The sequence below is a fragment of the Pelecanus crispus genome, chromosome 6 (genome assembly GCF_030463565.1).
Source record: "Pelecanus crispus isolate bPelCri1 chromosome 6, bPelCri1.pri, whole genome shotgun sequence".
NCBI classification, from domain to species: domain Eukaryota; kingdom Metazoa; phylum Chordata; class Aves; order Pelecaniformes; family Pelecanidae; genus Pelecanus; species Pelecanus crispus.
This window is the reverse complement of record NC_134648.1, coordinates 837,275-860,813: the sequence shown is the minus strand read 5'-3', so window position 1 is coordinate 860,813 and position 23,539 is coordinate 837,275. Positions and strand designations below refer to the sequence as shown.

Below are 23,539 nucleotides of genomic sequence, written 5' to 3'. Positions count from 1 at the left end.
AATACCAACATCCCTTATTTTTTAGAAGAAGTCTGGTTTTTTCTTTCGGGGGCATCGCCAGCACCCAGCTTCGCTCCATCCTGCATGTCCCGAGCGGGTGCGGCGGGACGCCGTGCCAGCCGCCGACAATGCGGCCGAAGCAGCTTCTGGAGGCGGGAGGCAGGGGACAGAGGCTCGGCAGGAAGGCGACGCGTCCCCACTGCGGCGGCAAGCGCGGAAACGCCGGCAGCACCCTGCTCGTCCCCCTGCTCGGCTCGGCAAGGGGCTGTCATCTGCAGCATCCCAGGGGACATCGCCGGGCAGCGCAGGCGAAGGGGGATGCGTGAGAAAAATGCCACCTCTGCAGATAAAAACAACCTTCGCGATCACGTCTCGGGCATTTCCACCGAGCTGTTTGACCGCTTCACAGGTGGGTGCCAGGAGAAAAAGGGGAGTGGGAGATTTTGGCCTGCCCGGTAACGCAGCAACCCCGAAAGGCAGCCGCGCAGCCCCGCACCCGCCCCGGCGGTACCCGCAGCCTCACCTCTGCCGCCCGGGCAGGGCGATGCTCAGCGGGAGGCGGCGTTCGGGCCCGAGGGCCGGCCAGGCTCAGTCGACATCCAGTGCCACGTTCCCAAAAACCCTCCCGGAGCCCAGATTCCACGGAAAAGCCGCAGCGTGGGGCCAGGCTCTGCAAAACCGCCGGTGGCGAGGGGCCCTCTGCAGCCCTGCGTGGGGAAACGGAGAAGAGGGGCGAGAGCTTGCGGGGAGACCCCCACGGAGCATCCCCCGCCCCACTGGCCCGGGGGGCTGCAGGAGGGTGGCAGGGCTGGTTTTGGGGGGGGGGATAGGTCATTGTACCCCCCGCCCCGATCACTTTGGGCTGCCGATCACCTCTCCCCATTTCCACAGCGGGGCTCGCAGCTCAGCAAAGCCCCGCACCCCCCTTTTCCACCACCCCCCCCAAGCCCCCTCTCGCCCCGCTCCCCCTCGCAGCCCCGCAGCCCCCACGGCTCTGCCCGCGCCCCTCGGGGCCCGCTCCCCCCCCCGCAGCACCGGGCGGGCTCTGCCCAGCCCCGCCGGCGTTGGGGGCGGCCGGGGCCGCTCTGGGGGAGGCGAGAGGCTCGTCCCCCTCGGAGGCGGCTATAAAACGGCTCCGAGCAGCGGCCCCGGGCAGAGCGGCCGCGGCCATGAGCACTGCGGGCAGCCCCGACGGGGCGGCGGGGCCGGGGCTGCTGCTGCCGCCGCTCCTCCTCCTTCTCCTCCTCCTCCTCCTCCTGATGCTGGCCGGGGCCAAGCGGGGCCTCTGGGGCCCCCGCAGCCCCCCGGGACCCTTCGCTTGGCCCTTGGTGGGCAACGCGCTGCAGCTGGGCCGCCTGCCCCACTTGGCTTTCGGGCGGCTGGCGCGCCGCTACGGCCCCGTCTTCCAGCTGCGGCTGGGCCGCCGGCGGGTGGTGGTCCTCAACGGCGAGGCCGTCATCCGGCGGGCGCTGGTGGGCTTGGGCGCCCGCTTCGCCGGCCGCCCCGATTTCCCGTCCTTCGAGCTGGTGTCCGGGGGGCGTAGCGTGGCTTTCGGCTCCTGCTCGCCCCGATGGAGGGCTCGCCGGCGCCTGGCCCACGCCGCCCTGCGCGCCCGCTCGACGGCGGACGAGGTGGAGCGGCACGTGGCGGCCGAGGCGGGGGACCTCGTCCGGCTCTTCCTGCGGCGCAGCCGGGGCGGCGCCTACTTCGAGCCCTCCCCGCTCTTGGTGGTGGCCAACGCCAACGTCCTCTGCGCCCTCTGCTTCGGCCGCCGCTACGGCCACGCCGACAGCGAGTTCACGGCGCTGCTGGACCGTAACGACCGCTTTGGGCAGACGGTGGGGGCGGGCAGCATGGTGGACGTGCTGCCCTGGCTCCTGCGCTTCCCCAACCCTGTGCGCCGCGTCTTCCGCGACTTCCAAGCCCTCAACCGGGAGCTGCACGGCTTCGTGTGCGCCAAGGTGGCGCAGCACCGCCAGACCTTCGACCCGCGCGCCCTCCGCGATGTCAGCGACGTCATGATCGCTGCCGTGGAGCGCGGCGACAGGCCCCCCGAGGGGCTGGGCCCCGAGGACGTGGAGGGCGCCATGACCGACATCTTCGGCGCGGGGCAGGACACCACCTCCACGGCGCTCTCGTGGGTCCTCCTGCTGCTGCTGAAGCACCCGTGGCTCCAGCAGGACCTCCAGGCCGAGCTGGACCAGGTGGTGGGACGCTCCCGGTTGCCCACGGCCGAGGACCGGCCCCACCTGCCCCTCCTGGAGGCCTTCATCTACGAGACGCTGCGCTACAGCAGCTTCGTGCCCATCACCATCCCGCACGCCACCACGGACGACGTGGAGCTCGAGGGCTTCCACATCCCCAAGGGCACCGTGGTCTTCATCAACCAGTGGTCGGTCAACCACGACTGCGGCAAGTGGCCCGACCCGCAGCGCTTCGACCCTGCGCGCTTCTTGGATGCGCAGCGGCGCCTGGACCGCGACCGGGCCGGCAGCGTCATGATCTTCTCGGCCGGCCAGCGGCGCTGCATCGGCGACCAGCTCTCCAAGCTCCAGCTCTTCCTCTTCACCGCCATCCTCCTCCACCAGTGTGCCTTCCACGCCAACCCGGCCGAGCACCTCACCATGGACTGCGTCCACGGGCTGGCGCTGAAGCCGCGGCCCTTCACCGTCACCGTGCGTCAGAGGCACCCCGCGCTCATCCAGCCCTGAGCGGCTGCCGCTCCCACCCGCGCCGCACCCCCTCGCGTGGCAGCTGGCAGTGCCGGGGCATGGGGGATGGATCCTGCGCTGCCCGCAGGTGGATTTGGCCGCGGCGCATCCCTGCCCCTGCCTGTAGGGTGAAGGGCAGCAAGACCCCGCAGCAATAAATGCCTTTGACACGGGACCTGGCTCCGCTCGTTTTCTCCGGGGTGGGGGGGTGGTGGCTGGAAGCGTCATCCGTGCCCAAGCCCCCATCCTGCATCCCCCTGAGCTCCCCCACCCCAAAACGGGTCGAACCCCACCTCCCCACAGGGACCCCCCTGCGAGGGCCAGCCCCTGCCTTCGCCCCAGGGCGTAGCAAGGAGTAATTTGCTTCACCGACCATAGCACGAGGCTGGAGGAGGGTATTTGGGGGGGGTGGGTGCACTTCCCAACACCAAGGAAAGCCGCACGGGAGCTGATGGAGCCTGGGGTTCTTGCTGGCGGAGCTTAAGAAGCGTTTCAGGACCGGGTGCTGGGGCGCGGGAGGGTGGCCCCATCAGTTCGACGCCACGGGCAAGTCTCCCTGCTCTGGTTTGGGGCTGGAAGGAGGTTCGGGAAGGTTTGGGGGGGCTTTCTTCCCCGCTGGTGGCTCGTGGGGCGGGGTGGAGGGACACCTCCCTGGGGATAGAGCCAGGGGAAGGTATTTCTCCATTACGAGCCTCTGCTTGAAGCAAAAACAGGCTTTGGGCACCCAAAAATAGGCTCTGGCAGCGTGCATTGAGCCGCTTCGCTGAAATAGGACGCGGCCTGTCTCCGGAATCAACCTTTTCCCCCTCCAAACTCAGCTCCTGAATGGCATCTGGCAGCGGGACCTGCAGCTGTAAGGAAATCCTCTTTTCGGGGGCTCAGGTGCCTCATGCGTGAAGTAAGTGGATCCCCGCCGGGCAGCCGGCGCTGCCTCGCACGCCACCAGCGCTGTCACGCGGCCGTACCGCGTCGGCGAGTCGCTAAAGCAGAGAAACCTTAGCGATGGAGTAGAGCTGGCTTTATACCAGGCTGTCTTCAGCTTTACGAGGTCCCCAAAAGGGAGGGCAGAAACAGCCCCACGAGCTAAAACCGTGCTCGTCTCGGTGCCACCAGCCTGTGGCCACCCCGAGGAGCGTCAGAGGATGGTACAAACCCCCTCCTAATAATTCACCAGCAGCCAATTTAGCTCCTTCAGAGGCTTTGCCAATGGGTAAGCCTGGATTTATGTATTTGGGGGGGGGGCAGGGGAAGGTGGCAGAACCAATTTCCCACCTGCCTGCCCTGGTGTTCGCTCTCATCAGGAAAATGCTGGTCCTAAAAATCACGTTGGGATTTCCCGTAACGCCCGAGAGTCAGTCGTTCCGGTCGTAGCCGCCTTTCACCTCTTGATTTCATTTTCATCTGACCCGTTGAAAAACCGCCCCAGCACTGTTCTGCGCTATGGCGTATTTTAATCCCCACTCGCCAGCTCTTCATGTATTACTAATGCTGCAAACGCACGACACAAATCCTCACCCACCACACGAATAGCATGAGTAGGATTTGAAACTCCTCCGAGGTGCAGCACAGAAATTAAGTCCCGGTCATGCCCTGCTGAGCGTCAGGGCTGGGGGGGTCCCGATGCCACCGCGCTGTCCCCGGGTGCCTCTGTGGGCTGTTAAAATCGCTGAGCACGAACGAGACGGCGGTCAGCTCTGTGGTACCAAGGTCTGAAAGCAAGCGCAAGTTTTCTCCTCTTTAGGCACATGAAAACGTCCCTTGAGATGTCGTGAGACAGAAACCAGCGGTTATCTCGGCATCATTTACTGCCCGCTCGGAGTTCTGCCACCGACGGTCATCTCCAGCTTTTACGCTCCGGCTGGAGCTCCTGCGCTCCTTGACCGCTGGCCGGGCTTCCCGCCTGGGACCGCAGCCTGGTTATTTATTCAACCTTCTTTTATGGGTACACTAAACCAGGAATGACTGTGGGACCAGCCCCGGGGCTCTTCTTTAAGCCACCTCAGAGCACGAGGACACTTTCAAGTCCGTTGCGCAGCGCAGTGCCGCCGGTGGCACCGGTATGACCATGACACCCATGGTCAATGGAAGCAACACGCCCACCGTAACCCCCCGGGACCCGGCCCGACGCGACGGCAGCAGCAGCCGTTTGCGCTGGAGCCTTAAGCCGAGATTCAGGCCCCCAGGGCTCTGCGTAAACCCACCCGCACGGTGATCGTGCTTTGCTCCCCCTTCTTGGCCCCCACCCACCAAAAAACAACAGGTGGGGCCGCTGCTGCTCCTCAGAATCCTGCTGGCTGCTGATAAATACCCCTTGGTTCTTCCTTGTCCTCAGAATCCTGCTGGCTGCTGATAAATACCCCTTGGTTCTTCCTTGTCCTCGTATTATTCTCCACATGCCTGCAGCCGACACGGAGCCCGACGCAGACACGCCACGTGCGGGCCATCCTCCGTCATTAACGCTAGACGTGCCTGTACTCTTTACATACCGATGGCTGAGGAGGAGGAAGAGGCGCTGGGCTGAACAAAGAGCATCGCGGCGCGCTCCCGCACTCGGCCCCACACTCCGGCAGAGCCCGCAGTGCCGCCTGTCCGGCACGCAGCACAGCTCCAAGGGCGGCAGGAGCATCCCGCCCCGCTTCCCAAGCCGTGCTTCCCCGGCTGGCTTGCCTCTGGAGCTCCAGGCCCTACCCTACCCCTAAGGCATTCGAAGCTGGGGCTCTTCGAGCCCAAATCGTGAAGATTGAGGTGTCGGCGTTCGCTACCACACCGAAACGCTGCCGCGCAGGAGGCAGCGGCGTGCAAAGCGTACGGCCGTGGCTCTTCTTTCCACGGCGGGGGGAGGAATCCGCTTCCAGCACTCACTTGAATGATTTTGCAATACTTTGACCACCTCATTTCTCATGTTTAAGGAGAAACGCTGCCAGTAAATATGATTTTTTTTTTTTTTTTTTTTTTAATATGGAAGCGGGATGCCGGGAAACGCGTTGTGTATTTACAGTCCCCTGTGTCCAAACTCATTCCCGCTCCTCGTCTGCAACGACAGCAGTCTTTGCACGCAGGCAGGTACCGCGCCGCGCCCAGCGCAGCTTCTGAGCTGCCGAAATGCTGGAATACGCTCTCTATTATTAAACAAAAGACACACAAGAGACCCGGCTGCAGAACTAAGCCTTTTACTGAGAAGAAAGGCAACCCCTCCATCATTAATCTTGCCTTCAAAACAATTCACTGCAGGTATGTAAGCAACCTGGCACAAGGAGCCTACACAAACCTCGGCTCCTCTTCTGCTTTTCATAAACAACTTAATTATTAAAATCTGATCCAAAAGGCCCTTAACTTCTACGTCACAGTCAAGCGGACACCAGGCCAGCAAATAAGAAGCTGATTTTTGTTACGGGATAAATTTATAATGATGGGACTCTCCAGAGACAGAGGACAACCCTGTATTATCTTGTCTGCCTTCAGGGTCTTGAGTCCTCCTCAGATTTTTACTTTCAAGAAAGCAAAAATTAAATTTGATGAAGAGAACTACATCTCTGGCCACTGAAGTTACCGAGATCATGTTTTCATGCCTGATGCTGCCGCGGCTGCCTGTATGTGCAAAACCAGAAGCGTGGCAGGTCTACAGCAAGCTGTAATTGTGTTCAACCTTATTCCCCGCTCTCTTTCCTCCCCAGTTTTAACCTCAGTTTCCCTTCACAGTGAAAGCATTTCCCTAAGATCAGCTTTTCTCCGATTTTACCATGTGCTTTGCATACAATACTCAAATACTAGCTAAGTCAACTTATGTAAATTAAAACAAGACAGCAAGCCTATTGCTTGCAATGCTCCCACTGCAGGTTGTCGCTCAAACCAAGCAGGGTCTGTGCAGGTCAGATTTTACCAGGGAATTTCCAAGGAATTACAAGTGTCACTGAACCAAAGAAATCTGGGTTTAGCAGAAATAAGCCAGGGTGGGAGTCGGAATGACTGTCCCGTTCCTAGGAGGAAGCGATGTTGACATTTCTATTCCAGTATTGAGTCAGAAGTTTCCCAGCACAGGGGAGAGGTGGTCACAGCTCTGGTATGCTTTTTATTGGAAACCAACTACATAACTGCATTTGTCTGCTTTCAGATCCCTCTTTCTGAGCAGGCTACCCTGCCCCAAGCCCTAGGCCCAGTGCTGACCTCCTCTCTGAGGTGTCCAAGTTGCTTAAAACCATTTTCCCAACCGTGCTCGAAGCCACCACTCCCTCAATCGCCAAGTTAACACGCAAGTATTGCAAAATGTCACTTTGAAGTGTCATTTAGAAACTTCTGACGGTCCAAGAGTCAGAGATGTACACTGAACGGCAGGGTACCTACCCGTCCCTCCCTGACTCCGTGTCCCCAGCGTGTCCCACCTTTGGCGAAGCCGAAGACCCGCCTGTGCCACGGGTCTCATCCTGCACAACCCTTTCTGCTTCTGGGCTCCTCTTCCCTCCAAAGCAGCAGCCCTTGGCAGGAGGCCCCTCGTATCGGCGCTGGCTCCTTTCCTTAGGCAAATCGAAATTCTCTATAAGGTGACCCAGTGCATAGAATCATAGAATGGTTTAGGCTGGAAAAGACCTCTAAGATCATCCAGTCCAACCATTGACCTAACATTACCAACTCCACCACTAAACCAATTAAGGGGAGAGTAATAATTAATTTCATGTTTCCTGGCTTGGTGGCTGGATTATTTTTTAATGAAAGTAAAACCAGGAATCACTAAGGTTGGAAAGGCCCTCTAAGATCATCAGCCCAACCATCAACCCAACACCCCCATGCCCACTAAACCATGGCCCCAAGTGCCACATCTGCCCGGTTTTTGAACCCCTCCAGGGATGGGGACTCCCCCACCTCTCTGGGCAGCCTCTTCCAATGCTTCACCATTCTTTCACCTAGAAACTAGAGGATGCTGCTAGAGGTGCACTAGAGGATGCTGCTAGAGGTGCACTAGAGGATGCTACAATTTCACCTTGAGGAGGAAATAAAAGGGAAGAGATTACGGGGAAGTTGCACGCTGAAGACAGCCCTAATTCTGCACCAGGGAAAGACAAAGTGGTCTAAGTGACGCTTGGCGGTGCTCAGCCCACCTTCCGAGAGAGGACTTCTTCCATGCTCGCCATTGCTGGCGACTCCCAGGTCCTTTTCCCGAGGATGGGGATATTAGGTCTGCAGTGTGCTAATGTGCAAGTAATTTAACACAACCAAAATTACTCCCACCTATTCCGTTAGGTAGCCTAAACCTTGTTCCCCTCTCTACTTACTCCTTTGTACAACTACTGTACTTGAACTCCCGAACTAGGCGGATTTTGAGGAACACTGGAGCACAGTCGGCGTTATCATTCACTCTGCAAAGTAATTTGAAGTAATATGAGCTAAAAATCAGGCAGCCTAAACCACCCAGAACCAACACCAACCACAGCCTGCAAGCCCCTTGTTTATGGTTTTTGTCCCGGGGAAGCTGAAGATGGCCTTCAGGATCACGAAGGTCGAGCGCAGAATACTCAGGCCGGGTCACAACTGATTATCCACCTTTATTTAAAACCAGCTTCACCTGGAGCACATCGTTTGCCACCAGATGCGGCTGTATTACTTTGGTGCGTTTCCAAAACATAAGCAGTAGTGGTTGTATTGACATAACAAAAGCTGCTACAGGGTAACCCAAATTGTTGGATATAAACAGTGATATACAAACACTAATACTTGCCCGCAATTCCCGATTGCATTTGGCACAGCCACCACGCGTACAACGATGTTACGTAGATGACCTCCACCTGGCTGTGGGGTTTCTTCACCTATATACGTATTGGCATGAAACGCAAGAGAGCAACACAGGCAACCTCAAGCAGGATCCCCTCCTCCTTATTTATAAATACTTCATTTCAAACAGAACAGCACAGTGAGGATAAATTAGTTAAATAGCTTCAGTTACTCTTTAGTATCAGAATTTAACCACAGGTTAAATTACGTTTAAAGTTTTAGAAGTGTGTAAGTTTTAAAATTAAGACAAGAGTAGCGCCAGGAAATTATTCTCTTGCACCCTGGGATAAGTCCAGAACTTATCTACGCGGGAACAGGACAGAGTCTCTCTACCAAAATTGTACCAGGCAAATTAATTTCTTGTGGTCCTGGAATGTATACAGTGCCGGCGTCTTCAAGAAGTTCACATTGTACTCTGGGATTAGTCTGCAAGGGATGTGCAAGTTTTACAAAGGCCGGGTTTCCACGTTGTCTGAAGGCTACTGCCGCGCGCCCTCCCCGTGCAGACGGGGGGGCCGGCTTCCCCTGCCCAGCACGCGGCAGAGCAAGCGCCTAACAGGAGACGGCACGTTTTATTGCTAAAGAACAGAATAAACCCCGAACGCTGCCGACTGAGAAGTGGTTTAGTCACACAGCCTTGCCTTATCTCCGCATCGACCTGCAAGCTATGCTATTAGAATTAAATTATGTTCATTAGTCACGTTCTTCTTATTCGCAACAAGCCAGGAAAAGGGAAAACCAAAAGGAAAAGGGTTCTTTTGATCGTTATGGCATAACTTAACGGAGATCAAACTGAAAACGGCAAAATGCAGCTTTTTCTCTGCACTTGAAAGGATCTGAGAGTTCTGTCACGGCCTTTCATCGTCGTCTTAGAGACGCGTTAATTAGCTTCCAGCAGATACAGCAGATGAGGAGGAAAAAAAAACCCAAACCCCATGCTAGGCACAAACCTCCACCCTAGCTCTCCAGGCAGGAGCCGTGCCGCCGGAGGAAATCTCTCCTCCTGAAAACCAGAATAACAGACCTCTCAACTTCAGAGCCCCCCAGAAAGGGACAAGACCACACACACGAAGGATACGTGGGAGCGAGATGCCAGACCCTGCTCTTTTAAGCCAAAACAAGTCTATTTTATAAAAAAAACCCACAAAAGTGAAGCAGGCAATCAAACGCACAGAAAGCCTGAAGCATTCACCGAAGGTCCAAAATAGAATAAACGAGTTGGCAGGTTGCACCCGCGTGAAATCATCGGCGAATGAACACCGAATGGGAATCGCCCTACTGTCATTACCACCACGCAGGGTATTTTTACTCAAAGACAGGAAAGGTCCTGGTCACAGCCCCATGTGCCCCACACGCCTTCTCCCCCCCAGAAGAAAATGACTTCAGCTTCTATCGGTGAGAAAACCCAAGATTTCTGGTATCAGTTTCCGAACAGGCTGTTTAGTCTGTAACCCAAAGCTGTGTTTTTACAGACCTTTCCTGAGGCTTTTTAACAGCGGCTGCTTGTCTGGAGAGGTGCTGCCAGCCGATACGGCACCTTGGCGATTAATAAATTAACAGAATTCTTTCCTCGTGCATCCCCCTCTTAAAGACTTAACGAACATAACTGGGATGAAACACTCAAACCCAACAGCGCAGAACCCCCGGCAGCAGATGAAAGGAACAGCAAAGCGGCATTTTTTTAGCTCAAGCCGACAACCCCTTGTTGTTTTGAAACAGACTCCCCCCCGCCAAAAAAAAAAAAAAGTCAAAGGAGAATTTAAAACTGTGGAAAGACAGAGTGAAAGTTATCTCCAGAAAATACATAATCCAAAGAGTCCTCTAAACAGTTTATGTTTTGACAAGTTAAACACCAGGTGAAGGCTTGAAAGACTCTGCAAGTAAAGCTACCGCTCTCGGTAGCGTAAATATTTCCTTTTCGCACTCTTCCTATTACCTAGGCTGAAACCATTTACTTTTGGAAGGCAGCAACGCTTAAGCACCACACAGAACAGCAACCATTACTGATTAATATCACTCTGGGACTTGCCGGCGGGGAAAGGCAATGCAAGTACAGCTAACTATACGACTGCTTTGAGAGCTATTACCATCTCTCTCCAGAAAACAACTCTGCAAATACTCCACAAAAGAATCAAGTTACCGATCATCATCTTTTGGGTATCGCTGGGGAGGATTTCCCAGCTTGGCTTAAGCAACCAAAAAGAAAATAGCTGAGAAACTTGGGCAATTACTTAAAGATTGGACCTTTAGAAGAAGAAAATGGTCCTCCACTGGGAAATATTCAAAACAGGAGAGATTCACACTAAGTAAAAAAGGCAGCTTCATCATTCCACTGAAGAACTGAAAGAAGAGCATGCATTAAGCACAAAAATGTCCCGCAATTACAGATTCAGCGCAGAGCTCCCCTTGTGACGAGTGGGCACAAAAATAGTGATCAACTTCAGCCTGTCAGGATTCATCCTCCATTTCTAAGTATCAATTTTTATCATTTTAAGCAAATAAAGCTAACTGCACACTTGCCTGGATCTCATGAGCTGAGTTCAGCACCAAAATCTGAAACTTAATTTGGGGGTAGGAAAAAAAAAAAAAAAAAAAAAAGAGCTAAGTAGTGCCCAATCTATAAAATGGGAAGGTTTTAAGCTCGAGTTTGCTGCACATTTCCCCTTCAGTGTTATCTTCACGAAGTAAAAACCCCATCAGTTTAATACATGCGTGCAAGGGACTAAAAAGGTGATTAAGGAATGTTTGACTCTTGCACTTTTTTACTTTACACTTCACAAACATTATATAACATGGCAAGACTTAACAAACGTTAAAAAATAAGCGTCCGGTTAGCTGCCAGCTGAAATTTCAAGGGATATCAAGAAAGCCTTGCTAAGTGTTGGGGGAAATTTTTGAGCGCAGTTTTTGCTTGACCATTTGTGTCAGTGCAGAGCACAGCTTACTCTTCCTGTCTGGTACCCAGCAGCTGTCGGAGGAAACGTCAGTTGTCAGCTTCACCTTCTCGGTGTCGCCTAACGAGGCGAGAACTGGCAGAACATCATCACAGGGGAGCATCAGCTTTGCCACAGAACATTCCTGTTCCTGTAACCAGCGGTTCATCGATAAATAACTACTTTTCAGACTAAGTTACTACACCTAAACCATAGCAGCGTAGTTTAGAGGGACGTAAGTTTGCAACCTCATGTGAGTGAAGGGAGTAACATCACTGGGAGGAAGTCCGAAAGTTTAAAATCTTATTACTCACTTCTCTGACAAAAGCAATGCACCTCTTAAAAATAAAGCCTGTATTGCGAAGGAAATCTCATTGGTCCCCTGGTAATAACTCACTACAGTGAGCAGTGCTGCTTCCCCAGTGGAAAACCAGTCAGGTAGCTTAGGCGTAGCTGGCAAGGACCAAGAGCGCGTTTTGGACACCAGCATCAATTCTTTCACAGTAAGGAAGAAAGGGCTGACAACAAGCTTATTTTAAGTCATTGCTGTCGTCTTTTTTTTGTAATTGTCTTAAGTCCCAGTTTCAGCGCCCATCCCGCTGCCTCCAGCGCATCCCGCTGGCAAAACTCAGCGGCACCCTGACCGCCGAGCACAGTGGCTCGAAGTTTTATCTCGCCCAAACATCTACAAAGGGCGCGTAATCACTTATTTCAACTGATTCAATTAATACATATTATTAAGGAAAAGAGAAAACAATCTGAGAAAAATGTTGGCTGAAGACTTCCTCAGGAATCAGTTGAGAGAGCTGACCAGCAAGCAGGCCTGAAGTTCAGGCTGTCAGATAGGTAGAGCTTGTGATACAAAATATATACTTGTATATACAAATATGTATATATTTGTGTACACATTTCTATATCACAAAGTCTATCTCTCATGTAAATCTATGTTATATATAAAATAACAAAGATTTTTATATCACAAATTCTACCTATACAGCCCTCCACGCAGACATCCCCACACCCGTTTTTAGGAATTCGATGGTTTTTAGGAATTTGACATTTTTTAGGGATTTTGAAGTCAAACATGCAGTGCTGTAAGAAGGAAAATAATACAACATTTCACCCGATTAAATCCCACCAAGATCTTTTGCTGGATGTGCTGATGAGACTGCTGCGTGTTTTTTCCTGTAAACTCTTGTGGCTTATCCATGAAGTGCAATCAAAGTTGTCAGGATCATGAAACCCCTTTAACTGGAATTTTACTGTCTGTGCAGTGTCAAGTGGAACGAGCCTTTATATATTTATTCTTCCCCGACTGACTGCATCTCTTCAAGTTCTCTCTTGCTTGCTGCATCCTGGAAATGCAATATGAGAATAGATAAATATACAGCCTAATTGAAACAATTAAAAAAGAGAATTTCCCTTTTCTTCTCCAACCCCAAACCAGGTTTTAAGTATACCCCCAGCCTTACATTTGTCCTCCTAATGCTTTTTTTTCCTCCCCCCTCCCCTGCACTTCCCTCTCGACACTACTGTCTTTGAAGACTATTTAAGTTTTCCCAGAGTCAAAGAGAGTTTCTCTTATATTTTCTTTTGAGAGATGAGAACCGACAACCAAACCAGCAGAATCCAAACCTCCGCTCCCTCGCTGACTTTCACAGTCTGGATAAATGCCTTTGTTTTTCCTTCTCAGCTTGATGGAAGTTATTTGATTGATGATGAGAACTAACATTCGCAAAGACTGAACAAAGCCACTTAAGCATTGGCTTCCTTACTCGACTCCCACTTCTAATTTCAGAGCAGGAGAGAGAATTAACTGTTCACGACTTTTCTGCCTGTAGCTCTCTCCTGGTCCTCCCTGAAAATCTCAGTGCTTTTCCGATTAAAGTCTTATGCCTCCAACACATGTATTTCTTGTTATTTTGGAAAAAATCTTCTTTCCGTTTATCAGACATACCACGCTAACTCTGTCTAGGGAGGCTTCCAACCAGCGCAGGGCGAGGCAGCTCCTCATCAGGCAGAGCTGGGACGTTTCCCTCTGCAAGGAGGGAATAAATCACGCTCCATGCCCTGCTTTCCCCCGATCCGGCGGCAGCCAGCGGCCGAGCGGTTTATGCAGTGCTGGACAGTGCCCTGCAGGTGGTAGCACAGGCAAGCCAGCTCCTCGCCAGACGGCTTGCCAAGGTCTCTCGCACGCTTGTGGTTTAAATCTCGGCACAATACTTTTGCTACAACCACCTCAAGGCTACTTACGGCCTTAAAAACAGAGTGGCGTGAAAATGCTGCGTACGTCTATAATTCTGCCTTACACCCAGAACGTTTATTCCATCAGGCTAAGGCTGAAGCTGGAGGACCTTGCTTACATTACTTCGCTTGCATTTTTCATGACAGCGCAAAGAACGTCAGATCAATATTAAAAGCTGATGTGTTTTCATTCCGATTCTAACTGGCAGTAATTTGAGGGCACCTTCTGTACAGTTTCTGCGTAACGGGAAAAGTGCAAAGGAAGAGGAAAGTGCAAAAGAGCTCCCAGCTGGGGAACACTGCCAGATGGCAGTTTCTAAAATGCAGTACAGTCTGCTCTCCAAAACACTGTAAAAGTAATAGAAGAGCTGAAATATCCTCGATATTTAAAAAAAAAAAAAAAGCTGGGCAGCACACACGAACTTCTGAGTGGCTCAGGATAATCAGCTCCAGCCTGGGGGAGCTGAGGAGCTAACGTGGCACCAAGAGTTAAATGTTGGCTGCTCCTCCAAAGCTCCACAGGTAATTAGAAGAGGTAATAGAGTGCTCCAGCCCTAGGACAGCCGCTCAGCTTAAGTGGCCCCGTCTGAATTGAGCTGGCCAGACATGATAGTGCCCAAACGAATACACCCTCCCAAAAATGGGGTACTGGGAGGCATATACTGCCCTTGCTCAGCAGTTCTGCAGACATTCCAGTTTATGAGCTGCGGTGCTGAATACGTGCAGGGCATTCAAATGTGTCGATAACCTAACCCTGGAAGTAGCACCGTCTTTGCACGGCGGTGTGCTGGCCTTCTAAGCCCGCATCGGACACACTCTCAACTTCTTAGCATTTTTCATTAGTTTGAGGAATTGCTTTAGGCATTTGGATAACAGGCCCCAAGAGAAGAAAAGAGTCCACACTAAGGAACAGAACACTTTAAAACCTGGTCTTACAAGCTGGAACATCTTTTAGAAAACAATTTTATCTCTGTAACCATTTTATCTCTGCTCATCATCAATGTGTGCTTAGTGAGACTGCTACCTCTTTTGTATGAACTGGCAGCTCTGAAGCAAGATTCATCCAGAGAACAGCTGCAGAGTTGTTCCCCAGGTCCCTGTAACACTGGAGAAAAAAATGACAACGTGAGAAGAGTTAAATGAGGAAGAAAACCAGGCAGCAAATGGAACTGAGCAATTACGAACCCTGGCAACTGATAAAGAGAGCTATTTGTACCTCTTAGCCATGTGCACTGTGTAGTTTCAGGCTTCTGACATTTCCTGCAGTATCCTTCATTCACAAAGCATTACAATCACCATTAGATTAGGGAATACTAGATTTCCTTTGTTTTGTTTTGGGCGAGGAGATTGGTTTTTTGGTTGGAGATTTTAAGGTGTCCCTGTGATTTCCACCACTTTCGAAGCTCTATTTTTACTTCCACTTAGCCACTACTCCTCACACAGCTTCCACCATAAAGCCTCTATACTGAGAGCACATCATCTTACGAAGCTTGCGTTCCCTAGGCTGTTAAGAACGAGGTTCAGCTGCAAGCACTGTAACTGATATTTACAGGTCTCTCAGGTCTTACAATAGGTGTGAGATATTCTTCATCGGGAACCCTTCTCCAACAGCAGAGAAACAGTCGTCCCTCTATGTAATAGGAGGGTTTTCTGTGTCTAGAGAGTCATGGATGCATTTGGGGACTACAGAATAAGTGTGGTAAAAGGAAGTGGTTGCTAAAAAACAAAAAAAAAACCCCACATCAGCAATGCAGTTAATCATTGTTGCAATTGCTGTAAAAAGCCAACATTCAGTTAGGATGAAAAAAACAAACTCCTGCAGGGCTATTACTTTAGACTCCGAAATGTGACTGCACGGTATGTGCGTGCGTGTATTTTGGTGATTTTCCTGCGTCGTGTGATAGTTCTGAAAGAGAAATATCTGTTGTGCTGTGAGCACTGTCAAGTTTCTGCATCTGGTGAATTCAAAATAGAGGGAGTCATGGACATCCTCAAAGCCTTTAAAAACCCTGTGTCCCTGCCTATTAGTCAAAAATGTCAGAAGATGACTATAAAACACAATTCTTTTTTTCTTTGAAGTTTGACCCAGCAGAGCACTATCTCCTTCAAAATTAGATACCAATTGCACTTTTTAAATTTTGTGATTAAGGATATGATCCAAAGTGACAGAGCCTGGGATTAGGAAAAAAACCAAACCCAAAATCAAACAGATACAAGTAGTCCTATTAACCTCTAAGCTCATTTGTGTTTGCGGACTATTTCTGAAGCTCAATCACATCTGCCAGACACATGGTGAACTATTAGCCCCATAAAAACTTATCGGCCCATGTAGATCACACACAATGAAACCCAAGTTTTTACATCAATTCTGAAAATCTACTCAGGTTAAGACTTGCAAGGATTTGCTGCTGCAACTTCACTGGAAATAAGTTCCAATTCTTCCATTCTTTACTCTTTGCAAGACATTTAGGGGTGAGATTTTCAATTTCCATGAATGCTAGCTATATTTACAAGCAGAGAGAGAAGCAATTAAGAGCACATTCATCATGGTCCATAAGCAGCCAGAAACAAAAGGCGAGCTGATTTACAAATACGTAGATGATTTCACCTAATAGACTCATGACTAAATACACACAGCGAGCTGCAATATATCAAGGACCAAATCCGGCTGGTGTGAAGGCTACTACACCTCTTGCTGGGTTTTCCTCCTCCGCTATCACCTTCATTTTCCTTTAATGAGATCCTTATTGCGAAATAAATTCTGCACCTAGCTTCCAGTAATAACATACTCCAGGCCAAGCAGATCCTACAACTTGCACGCTACCCCAATAAAATTCACATTCTTTGGGCCATTGGGAATTCAGGAATTTCACAGAGAATGGCTACAGCTACTCTTTGCTATGCCCACTCTGGCTAAGATTTCTAAAGCTCTGTGGGCTTTAAATATTTCTAGACTCCAAATGGAGGAATTATGCAGCAATTTTAACATTTAAGAGTTCAAAACCAATTATTCCCTCAATGCAAACAAAAAGACCTTTGGAGCTCCAGCTCCAGGCACTCGTGGTGTATTTAATCATCGCTCAAGACTCCCATCTGTATTGATAAAATAGAGACATACTGTATCCTTTACTTTTGCTCATGATTCTCTTTTTGCATACACTACAGAAATCCACAGTGGTGGTGGGATTAAACCTCCAGCCTGTGGCTTACAAGTTACCAGTGCTGCTTTATATAGAATTTGATCTGTTAAACAAGAAGGATGCTCCACTGGATGACTCAAAGGCAAAATCCTCCCTGAATTTCAATGCCTCTGCACCAGATCATTTGGCCTTTTTTAGAAGTGTTATCATCTTATAAAATCTGGCTTCTGCATGGAGTAATTTACATGTGCTTAGCACTTTACAGCCAAAGACAATTCTTTAATACAAATATTTCTTATCCTAGGTGCATATGACTGAACTAAAGAAAGCAACAAGTGATGGTTACCTTGGCAATGTATACTCTTCCTGCTTTGGAAAATCCTGGGCTCAGTTCCTCAACCTACAAAGAACAGAGGGGAGGGTGTGACAGGCAGAGAAAAGCAGACATTAGGATATGCAAAGGACACAGCTAATGCCTATGTCAGGCTTATTGCATCTCTTTAGAGAAATATATTAAAAAAATAGATGACTAAACCCTACTTGTGTAAATACCTAGATCAGCGTAAGAATTTTTCATGGCTTGCCTGGCTGGGTTAGTAAAGTCCTCAGATTCTCATAAAGCGCCTGTGACTCAGTGAACAACAGTCATACTCTCACCTAATGCAAGTGTCATGGAAGAACGGCGAGGTGGTGAAGTCGAGCACTCAGAGGCTAAGGGAGACTCAGAACCAGCTCGACGGCCTCCTCCTGCATGTGTGTGCACTGTTTTTAACTTCCTTTACCATTCAGTCTCATCCGCTTGGGCTCCTCCCGAATACGCCGGTGCCAAACCTGAGCAATCTTCCCCCAGTTTTTACCTTCTTCTCCCAGGCTACTAATTCCCAGTTTCCTAGCTACCCACGTCCCTCTGCCTTCTTCCATTCACCTCAGTTATAGTCATCGCTCTCCAAGCAACTTCGTTGCAGTACGTTCCATGACGAACCCTTGGCTTGACCCACATCCCATCTGCATCCAAACTCCCCAGTGCGCTCGACCAAGACGCCTGAGCCCAGACCGCGGAGGGAGCGCTGAGAGCACAGCGCAGACAACGCTCCTCCGAATTCTGTTGTCTGGCCTTAGACCTAGTTCAGCTTGTGACTAACCCGGAGCTGCCATTTGCCAGAAGAGTTCCATTCCCCTGAAGCATACCAGCTGTGGCTGAAAGCCGAAATGGCCTCTGCTGAGCGTATGGGAAGTGCACTTGTTCAGGGGATAATTAGCATCCAGATGGATGCTCTTGTGTCCTTTTAAAATTCTCTCTGGTTTTGACCGAAGCTAAACCTCAGAAAAAATGCAGGTTCCTGTTTCAAACCGCAGCACGGCTCTAACTTATCAGTAAAGGTGACAAGCTATTTTGCTCTCTAATGAAAAGAAACAAAACCGTTTGCCTCAAACTTATCTCTGAAACGATTTAACCACTTCGGCTGAAAAGTAGATTGCCTAGGGCAGATACCTACCGCAAACTCCCCTCTCAAACAACTACATTTTGGCAAAATCCTAAGAAATTGAAGTAAGTATGATATTCCCTGACACTCTGCAGAACTGCTGGCCCAATCTGAGTTATAAAGCGGCAGGGCGATTTGTTTCTGTAACACTTCATCAGAGGTGCTTAGGAGTAGTTCTCACAGACACAGCCAGAGACAGTCTGTTTAACTCATTCATCTCGTGCAGACCCTTGCAACAAGGGCTACATACTCAAAAATGCGACTCAGGCCATGCCTTCAATTCATTTTCCTCAGCAGGAGGATTAAAAAAAGCCATTCAGAGGGTAGGATTCTTACAATGGAGGAAGTGATCCTAAGAATTTCTTTCTAGAAATACGTAAGCAATGTGCCCCTGAAACCTTAAAGTAATTGTCGTCAAAAGTGTAAAGTGGAGAAGTTTGACCTAATCAGACAGACTTTTAATACAATATTCTGAGAGAAATTAAAATGACAGAATTTTACGCAAGCGCTCCCAGGGACGAGCTTAAACAGATTTTACAGACCCCGAAAGAGTACAGACCATATGCATTTAGTGTCAAGCAATGAATCGCTCCACTATGCACCTTTTAAAACGAAAACCAAAACCCTTAAAAACAATTCTGAAGACTTTGGGTCTAGTTCTGACAGCTTCAAAATCACATTCTTCTGTCTATTCTACACCAGAGGCTTCAAAATTTTTGCTTTCACCAGCTCTTCTTCCACAGGTTCTAGTCAATGGAGATGTATCATGGAGCACTGGGAGCGATGAGTTTAAGCAGAATACAAGCACTGCAGTTCCACACTTGTGATTGCATTTGTCAGGTTAGCGATTCCCTTGCTTATCAGATTTCATTACCCGTAAGAAGTTTTGCAGTGCGTCCTGTACAGTGGCTGTAGGAGGGGCTTCAAACAAAGCAGCAGCAGTCTTTTTTTCAAGCCATCCCAGGTGGGAAACCTGCAGAGACAGCAAGATGGAACTGTCAAACCCACTGGAGGCACAGCATATGCAAAAGCATACAGACAAGGAATTATCCAATTTCTTGTAGCTGGCTCGCGCACCTGGGAGAAAGCCAAAGATCTTGGTAGTGTCACCAGATTCTGGACGAGTACCCAAGTCCGGCCACAGAATTAAACCTGATGTGCTTTGCCTCATCCCGAGTCAGCTTTTGCAAGTTCCATACATCAGCTGCCACATGCATAATGCTCAAAGTAAGATTTGTCTCTACAACTGAGTATTACAGGCATGCAATGGTGCGGGTGGTCCAAAATCCCAAACTGCCTTATTGCAACCACACCAGTTCCCACCTATGCATCGGAGAAAGCGCACAGACGAAGCCCTCCTGTCTCCAGGCTTAAATCTCGTACAAGAACGTGTTCTCACCATACAAAGATCCCTCGAGAGAGGCAGGCTAAAGCCTTCGCAACAGATAATCACATTCTGAGAAAGAGGTAGCTATTATAACTATTTCACGAAATCTTATTCTCCTGCTCCCAACTCCTCTCTCTCTAATAAGAAACACCCTGAAATTTCAATGGGGGAAAGGATGCATAGGACTGTAACATCTGGTATCTTCTTTGTTTAATACCGTATAATTCTTATAATGCAGAATAGCAGAAGCACTAACATATTTCTACATACATCTGGTTTTATTTCATAGCTTCAGCAGCAATAAGAGCAGTACAGCTGAGTAGAAAGTCCACAACAGAGTAAAGAGCTAGGAGCTTCCACTAGTTTAGCTCACTGCTCCTCCGTAATTACTGGTGTCAGTTATCTCAGCTGCAATCTCTGCAGCGCGACTTCATTTTTGACAGCAGCAAAGCGCTTTCAAATTGTATAAACTGAAAAGTAGATAGTTACTGCAAACTCTTACTTCTTTTTATAGGCACTAAATCTGATTTATGGTATTTGACTCCAAGCTTTTCCCTGTCAAGAAATATAAAGCAGCCGGCACGCTTCTTCCGATACCTCCAGTACTTTGTGTAGCAAGGGCAGAGGAAACACATGCAAAGGATTATACAGATGTACTGTGCGCAGGAGCCCTTGCCAGCCCTGCAATGTCCTTGATCACATCCATATGTGCTTAAAGGACTGAAGGTAGTTTGTTTTTACTGAGTAAAGCATGGGGAACAGTAGGCTAGTTTGCAGCTAGTGCTTTTCCTAATCCATTCTTTGCCATTTCACCTCCCATGCTGCCTGCGGTGACTAAAAAACTAAGTCTGGAGCCCTGAACTCTTCAGAGCTCCAATTCAGAGCAGTTCAGAAATAACACTTCCAGCAAACAACTTCCCTCTGGGGAAAAAACAGGGGAAAAATGAAGAGCAGAACAGTGGCAATAAATAAATGAAACACCAAAAATCCCAGCAGCTTTTACTCTGTTGCACAGAGGTACACCAAGTACTTTTAAAGCCTTTTGTTGATTTGGGGACAAAAGTATTAAAATAGCAAGAGCAAATGACATCGTCAATACGAAACTGCACTCCACGCTTTTAAAAACCTTCAGTGTTTCTTCAACACCATTAACCTTTCTCTACCTTCTTCTGGCCTTTGATCGTCAGCACAGAGCAACGTGCTGGAAACGGGCGCAGCCGGCATCTGTCCTGATTGCCAGCGTGGTGTTCCCGTCGTCCCTCTCTTGCTATGAACTGACATAAACTCTTATTAAACACCTGTACCATTGAAAGTCTAGTGCTTCGAGTGGTAACACCAGCATGAAGGTCTACACTTTAGGTTTAATAGGAGGCAGACAAGAGGGAGATGGACTACTTAAGACTTCTCCATCGCCATTAAAAAAACAACTTAGATGGAAAGCTGAGAGATTCTGGATGACACTGCGTCCTGGCAGACAATAGTTTCAATAGTGCTTTTATAAAAGCATTGAGGTGCTACACCTACACGAACATGAGCTTCTACATCGCAAGAGGTTTCTGAATGCAGTGGATTTGTGGTATTCATCAGTGGAGTGTTTTTCTTGGCACTGTTTGAGGACTGAAATGAAGTTTCTAGATCCCATGCAAGTGCAACTTTTAAACTACTTCTTCCAGCAACTAGGACATTTCCATACCTGTACTTTCTGATACAATATCTGAGTTCAACAACTAAAGAGTGTCCTCAGGCCTTATGGCTGGTGGTTTGAATCCACCTGTCTTTCATTCAAACAGGGAATTTAATTCCAAGGAGGAAGAAAACAGCAATAAGTAGTGAACTATTTTACCTGGTAACACCACCTGCCCAGAAGATAGTAAGACTTTGGATCCTCTGGTTTCAGTTCAATCGCTTTATCAATGTGTTCCTACGGAAAATCATCACCAACACACATTACATTTTTGCTATAAGCAAATAAAATATCCACAAGAGCAGATGAACAAATGTGGAAAGAGGAAAGGAAGAAGTCCACAGTTTTAAGTATCAGTGATCAATAAAATTACAGCTACGAAGAGATTCCAAATTTTTTTTAATGGTTTCAGTGAACACAGTAAACCAGCATTTTATCAGCCTTGAATTACTACACACAAAAAAATGAAGCTGCCCTTCACTTTATTCTACCACCTTTTCAGAGCTTTGACATAAGCAACTTACTGCTCATGTCAATAGGTGATGAGGTAATAATTATACGTGGCCTGTTCTGCAGTAACTGTTCCAGGTGCGTGCTCTTACCCTGTAACGTCCCTGCTGTGGATGAAAGGCAAATGAAGGGATCTGATTAAATCCTCCTTGAAAAAGAACTGCTTTGCATTTATGGGAGGGTGCAAGCATGCTCACAGGCAGTTACTGAAGAAGAGTTGGTGCTGTGTCTTATTACCATGTGGTAATTTCATCTTTCAAGTTCTCAGTCTCGTCATATACATACATTTTATTTGCAAGACTTTTCCTCTTCTTTCTTCTGAGATTTTATGTGTGCAAAAGTGCGGAGCCAGACCAGTCACCCTCATCACACGTCACTGAAATCACCTTCCTCAGCCCAAACCACCCACTCATAATGTCTCTGAGACCTACCCCTTCCCTAATAAGAGGTGGAGCCAATTTTCCTAACTTACTACTATAAAATAGGTATTGTTCCATACTTACACAAAAACCAGCACGTCCTTTCTACTCACCTTAAAAACATATCCAGTTTGAATACGCTTCTGAATACTCTCATGTTCCGATAACTGCCCACAAAGAATAGCGTACCTACACAGGAGACATTTGCATGAAATCAGTCATTTTTAAATATACCTTTACATTCTGTTGATATCTTCAGAAGGAAGATATAGAAGTTCATTAAAGCTTCACAATTTACTTGGGAGAACAAGGAATACTGTACATCTTTTACAGTGAAGAGACATATGTAGTAAAAATTTAGCGCACAAGAAGGTATTATTTTGAAGGATGCCGGCAAGTGAACCGGAGCGGTTTGACGTGACACAAAAATTCACCGCACTGATGGCTGGAAAGCCTTCCTTCTACCTAAAACAGGAGCAGCACACTTCTGCACACTGAAGTTCTTCACTCAGCAACAAAACTCTGTCAAAGCACAGAGCGATGAAGAGCAAACGCTACTGCAGCAAGAGCCAGAACTACACAAAGCTCTAATTAACTAAGGTGCGCAGCGGTCTTCCATATGCAACACTCAATCTATAGCACAGTGGTTCTCTGCTTCGAGGGAAAATATCGTGAAAACCTACCGATATCCTGCAGCCTGACACGGCCACCAAACTTGGGAAACAAAATAACACATTTTCAGTGTTGCAGGTGCAAAGCCATTTGGTATTGCCTAGTAACATCGTAAATTTTGACCCCGAGAAGCACACTATCTAGCAAAATGACTTATTTCGTGAGCTGTGAAAGTTAAGGAAGGTTAATTACCCACGGATTTGCACCCTCCCATCTCGCCTCCCCTCACCACAGCAGTTCAAACCCCCTCCCTCCCTCCATTGCTTTCCAAAACCCAACAAATCGCAGAGGTGTGCAAGGGCACCGCTGCTAAACAGAACACGTGAACGGAAGTCCCAGCCGCGCCGATTCGGTCTTTGACCTCTGCCATCCCGCTTAGGTGAGAGCTGTGGGAATGGCAGAGGCTTCCCCCTTCTTCTCTTGAGTTTGGCTCAAAAAAATATTAGGTGGAATGGATGGACAAATGAATAACACAAGTCTCATCTGTTCAAAAAAAAAAAATAAAGCTGAAAAGAAGAAAGATGCAAGTAAACCTGCCTTGAGATTTCTTTTACTACATCCACATCCCAGTGCTGCTGGATACGCTGTCTCA

General features: G+C 49.0%; 1 protein-coding gene and 1 pseudogene across 1 annotated transcript in view; one reads left to right on the top strand and one right to left on the bottom strand.

Moving 5' to 3' along the window:
• The first annotated feature begins 1,169 nt into the window (after positions 1-1,169).
• On the top strand, positions 1,170-2,711 carry LOC142593827 (cytochrome P450 1B1 pseudogene; annotated as a pseudogene).
• An 8,811-nt stretch (positions 2,712-11,522) lies between these two features.
• RMDN3 (regulator of microtubule dynamics 3) overlaps positions 11,523-23,539 on the bottom strand; it is a 41,336-nt gene continuing 29,319 nt past the window's right edge. The window contains exons 7-12 of the mRNA XM_075711905.1: positions 22,389-22,464; positions 21,506-21,583; positions 19,150-19,248; positions 17,138-17,191; positions 14,676-14,756; positions 11,523-12,762 (exon numbers count right to left, since the gene is read on the bottom strand). Of these exons, the coding sequence (XP_075568020.1) occupies positions 12,709-12,762; positions 14,676-14,756; positions 17,138-17,191; positions 19,150-19,248; positions 21,506-21,583; positions 22,389-22,464 (442 nt within the window). The 3' untranslated portion in view covers positions 11,523-12,708. The remainder of the gene's footprint in view (positions 12,763-14,675; positions 14,757-17,137; positions 17,192-19,149; positions 19,249-21,505; positions 21,584-22,388; positions 22,465-23,539) is intronic.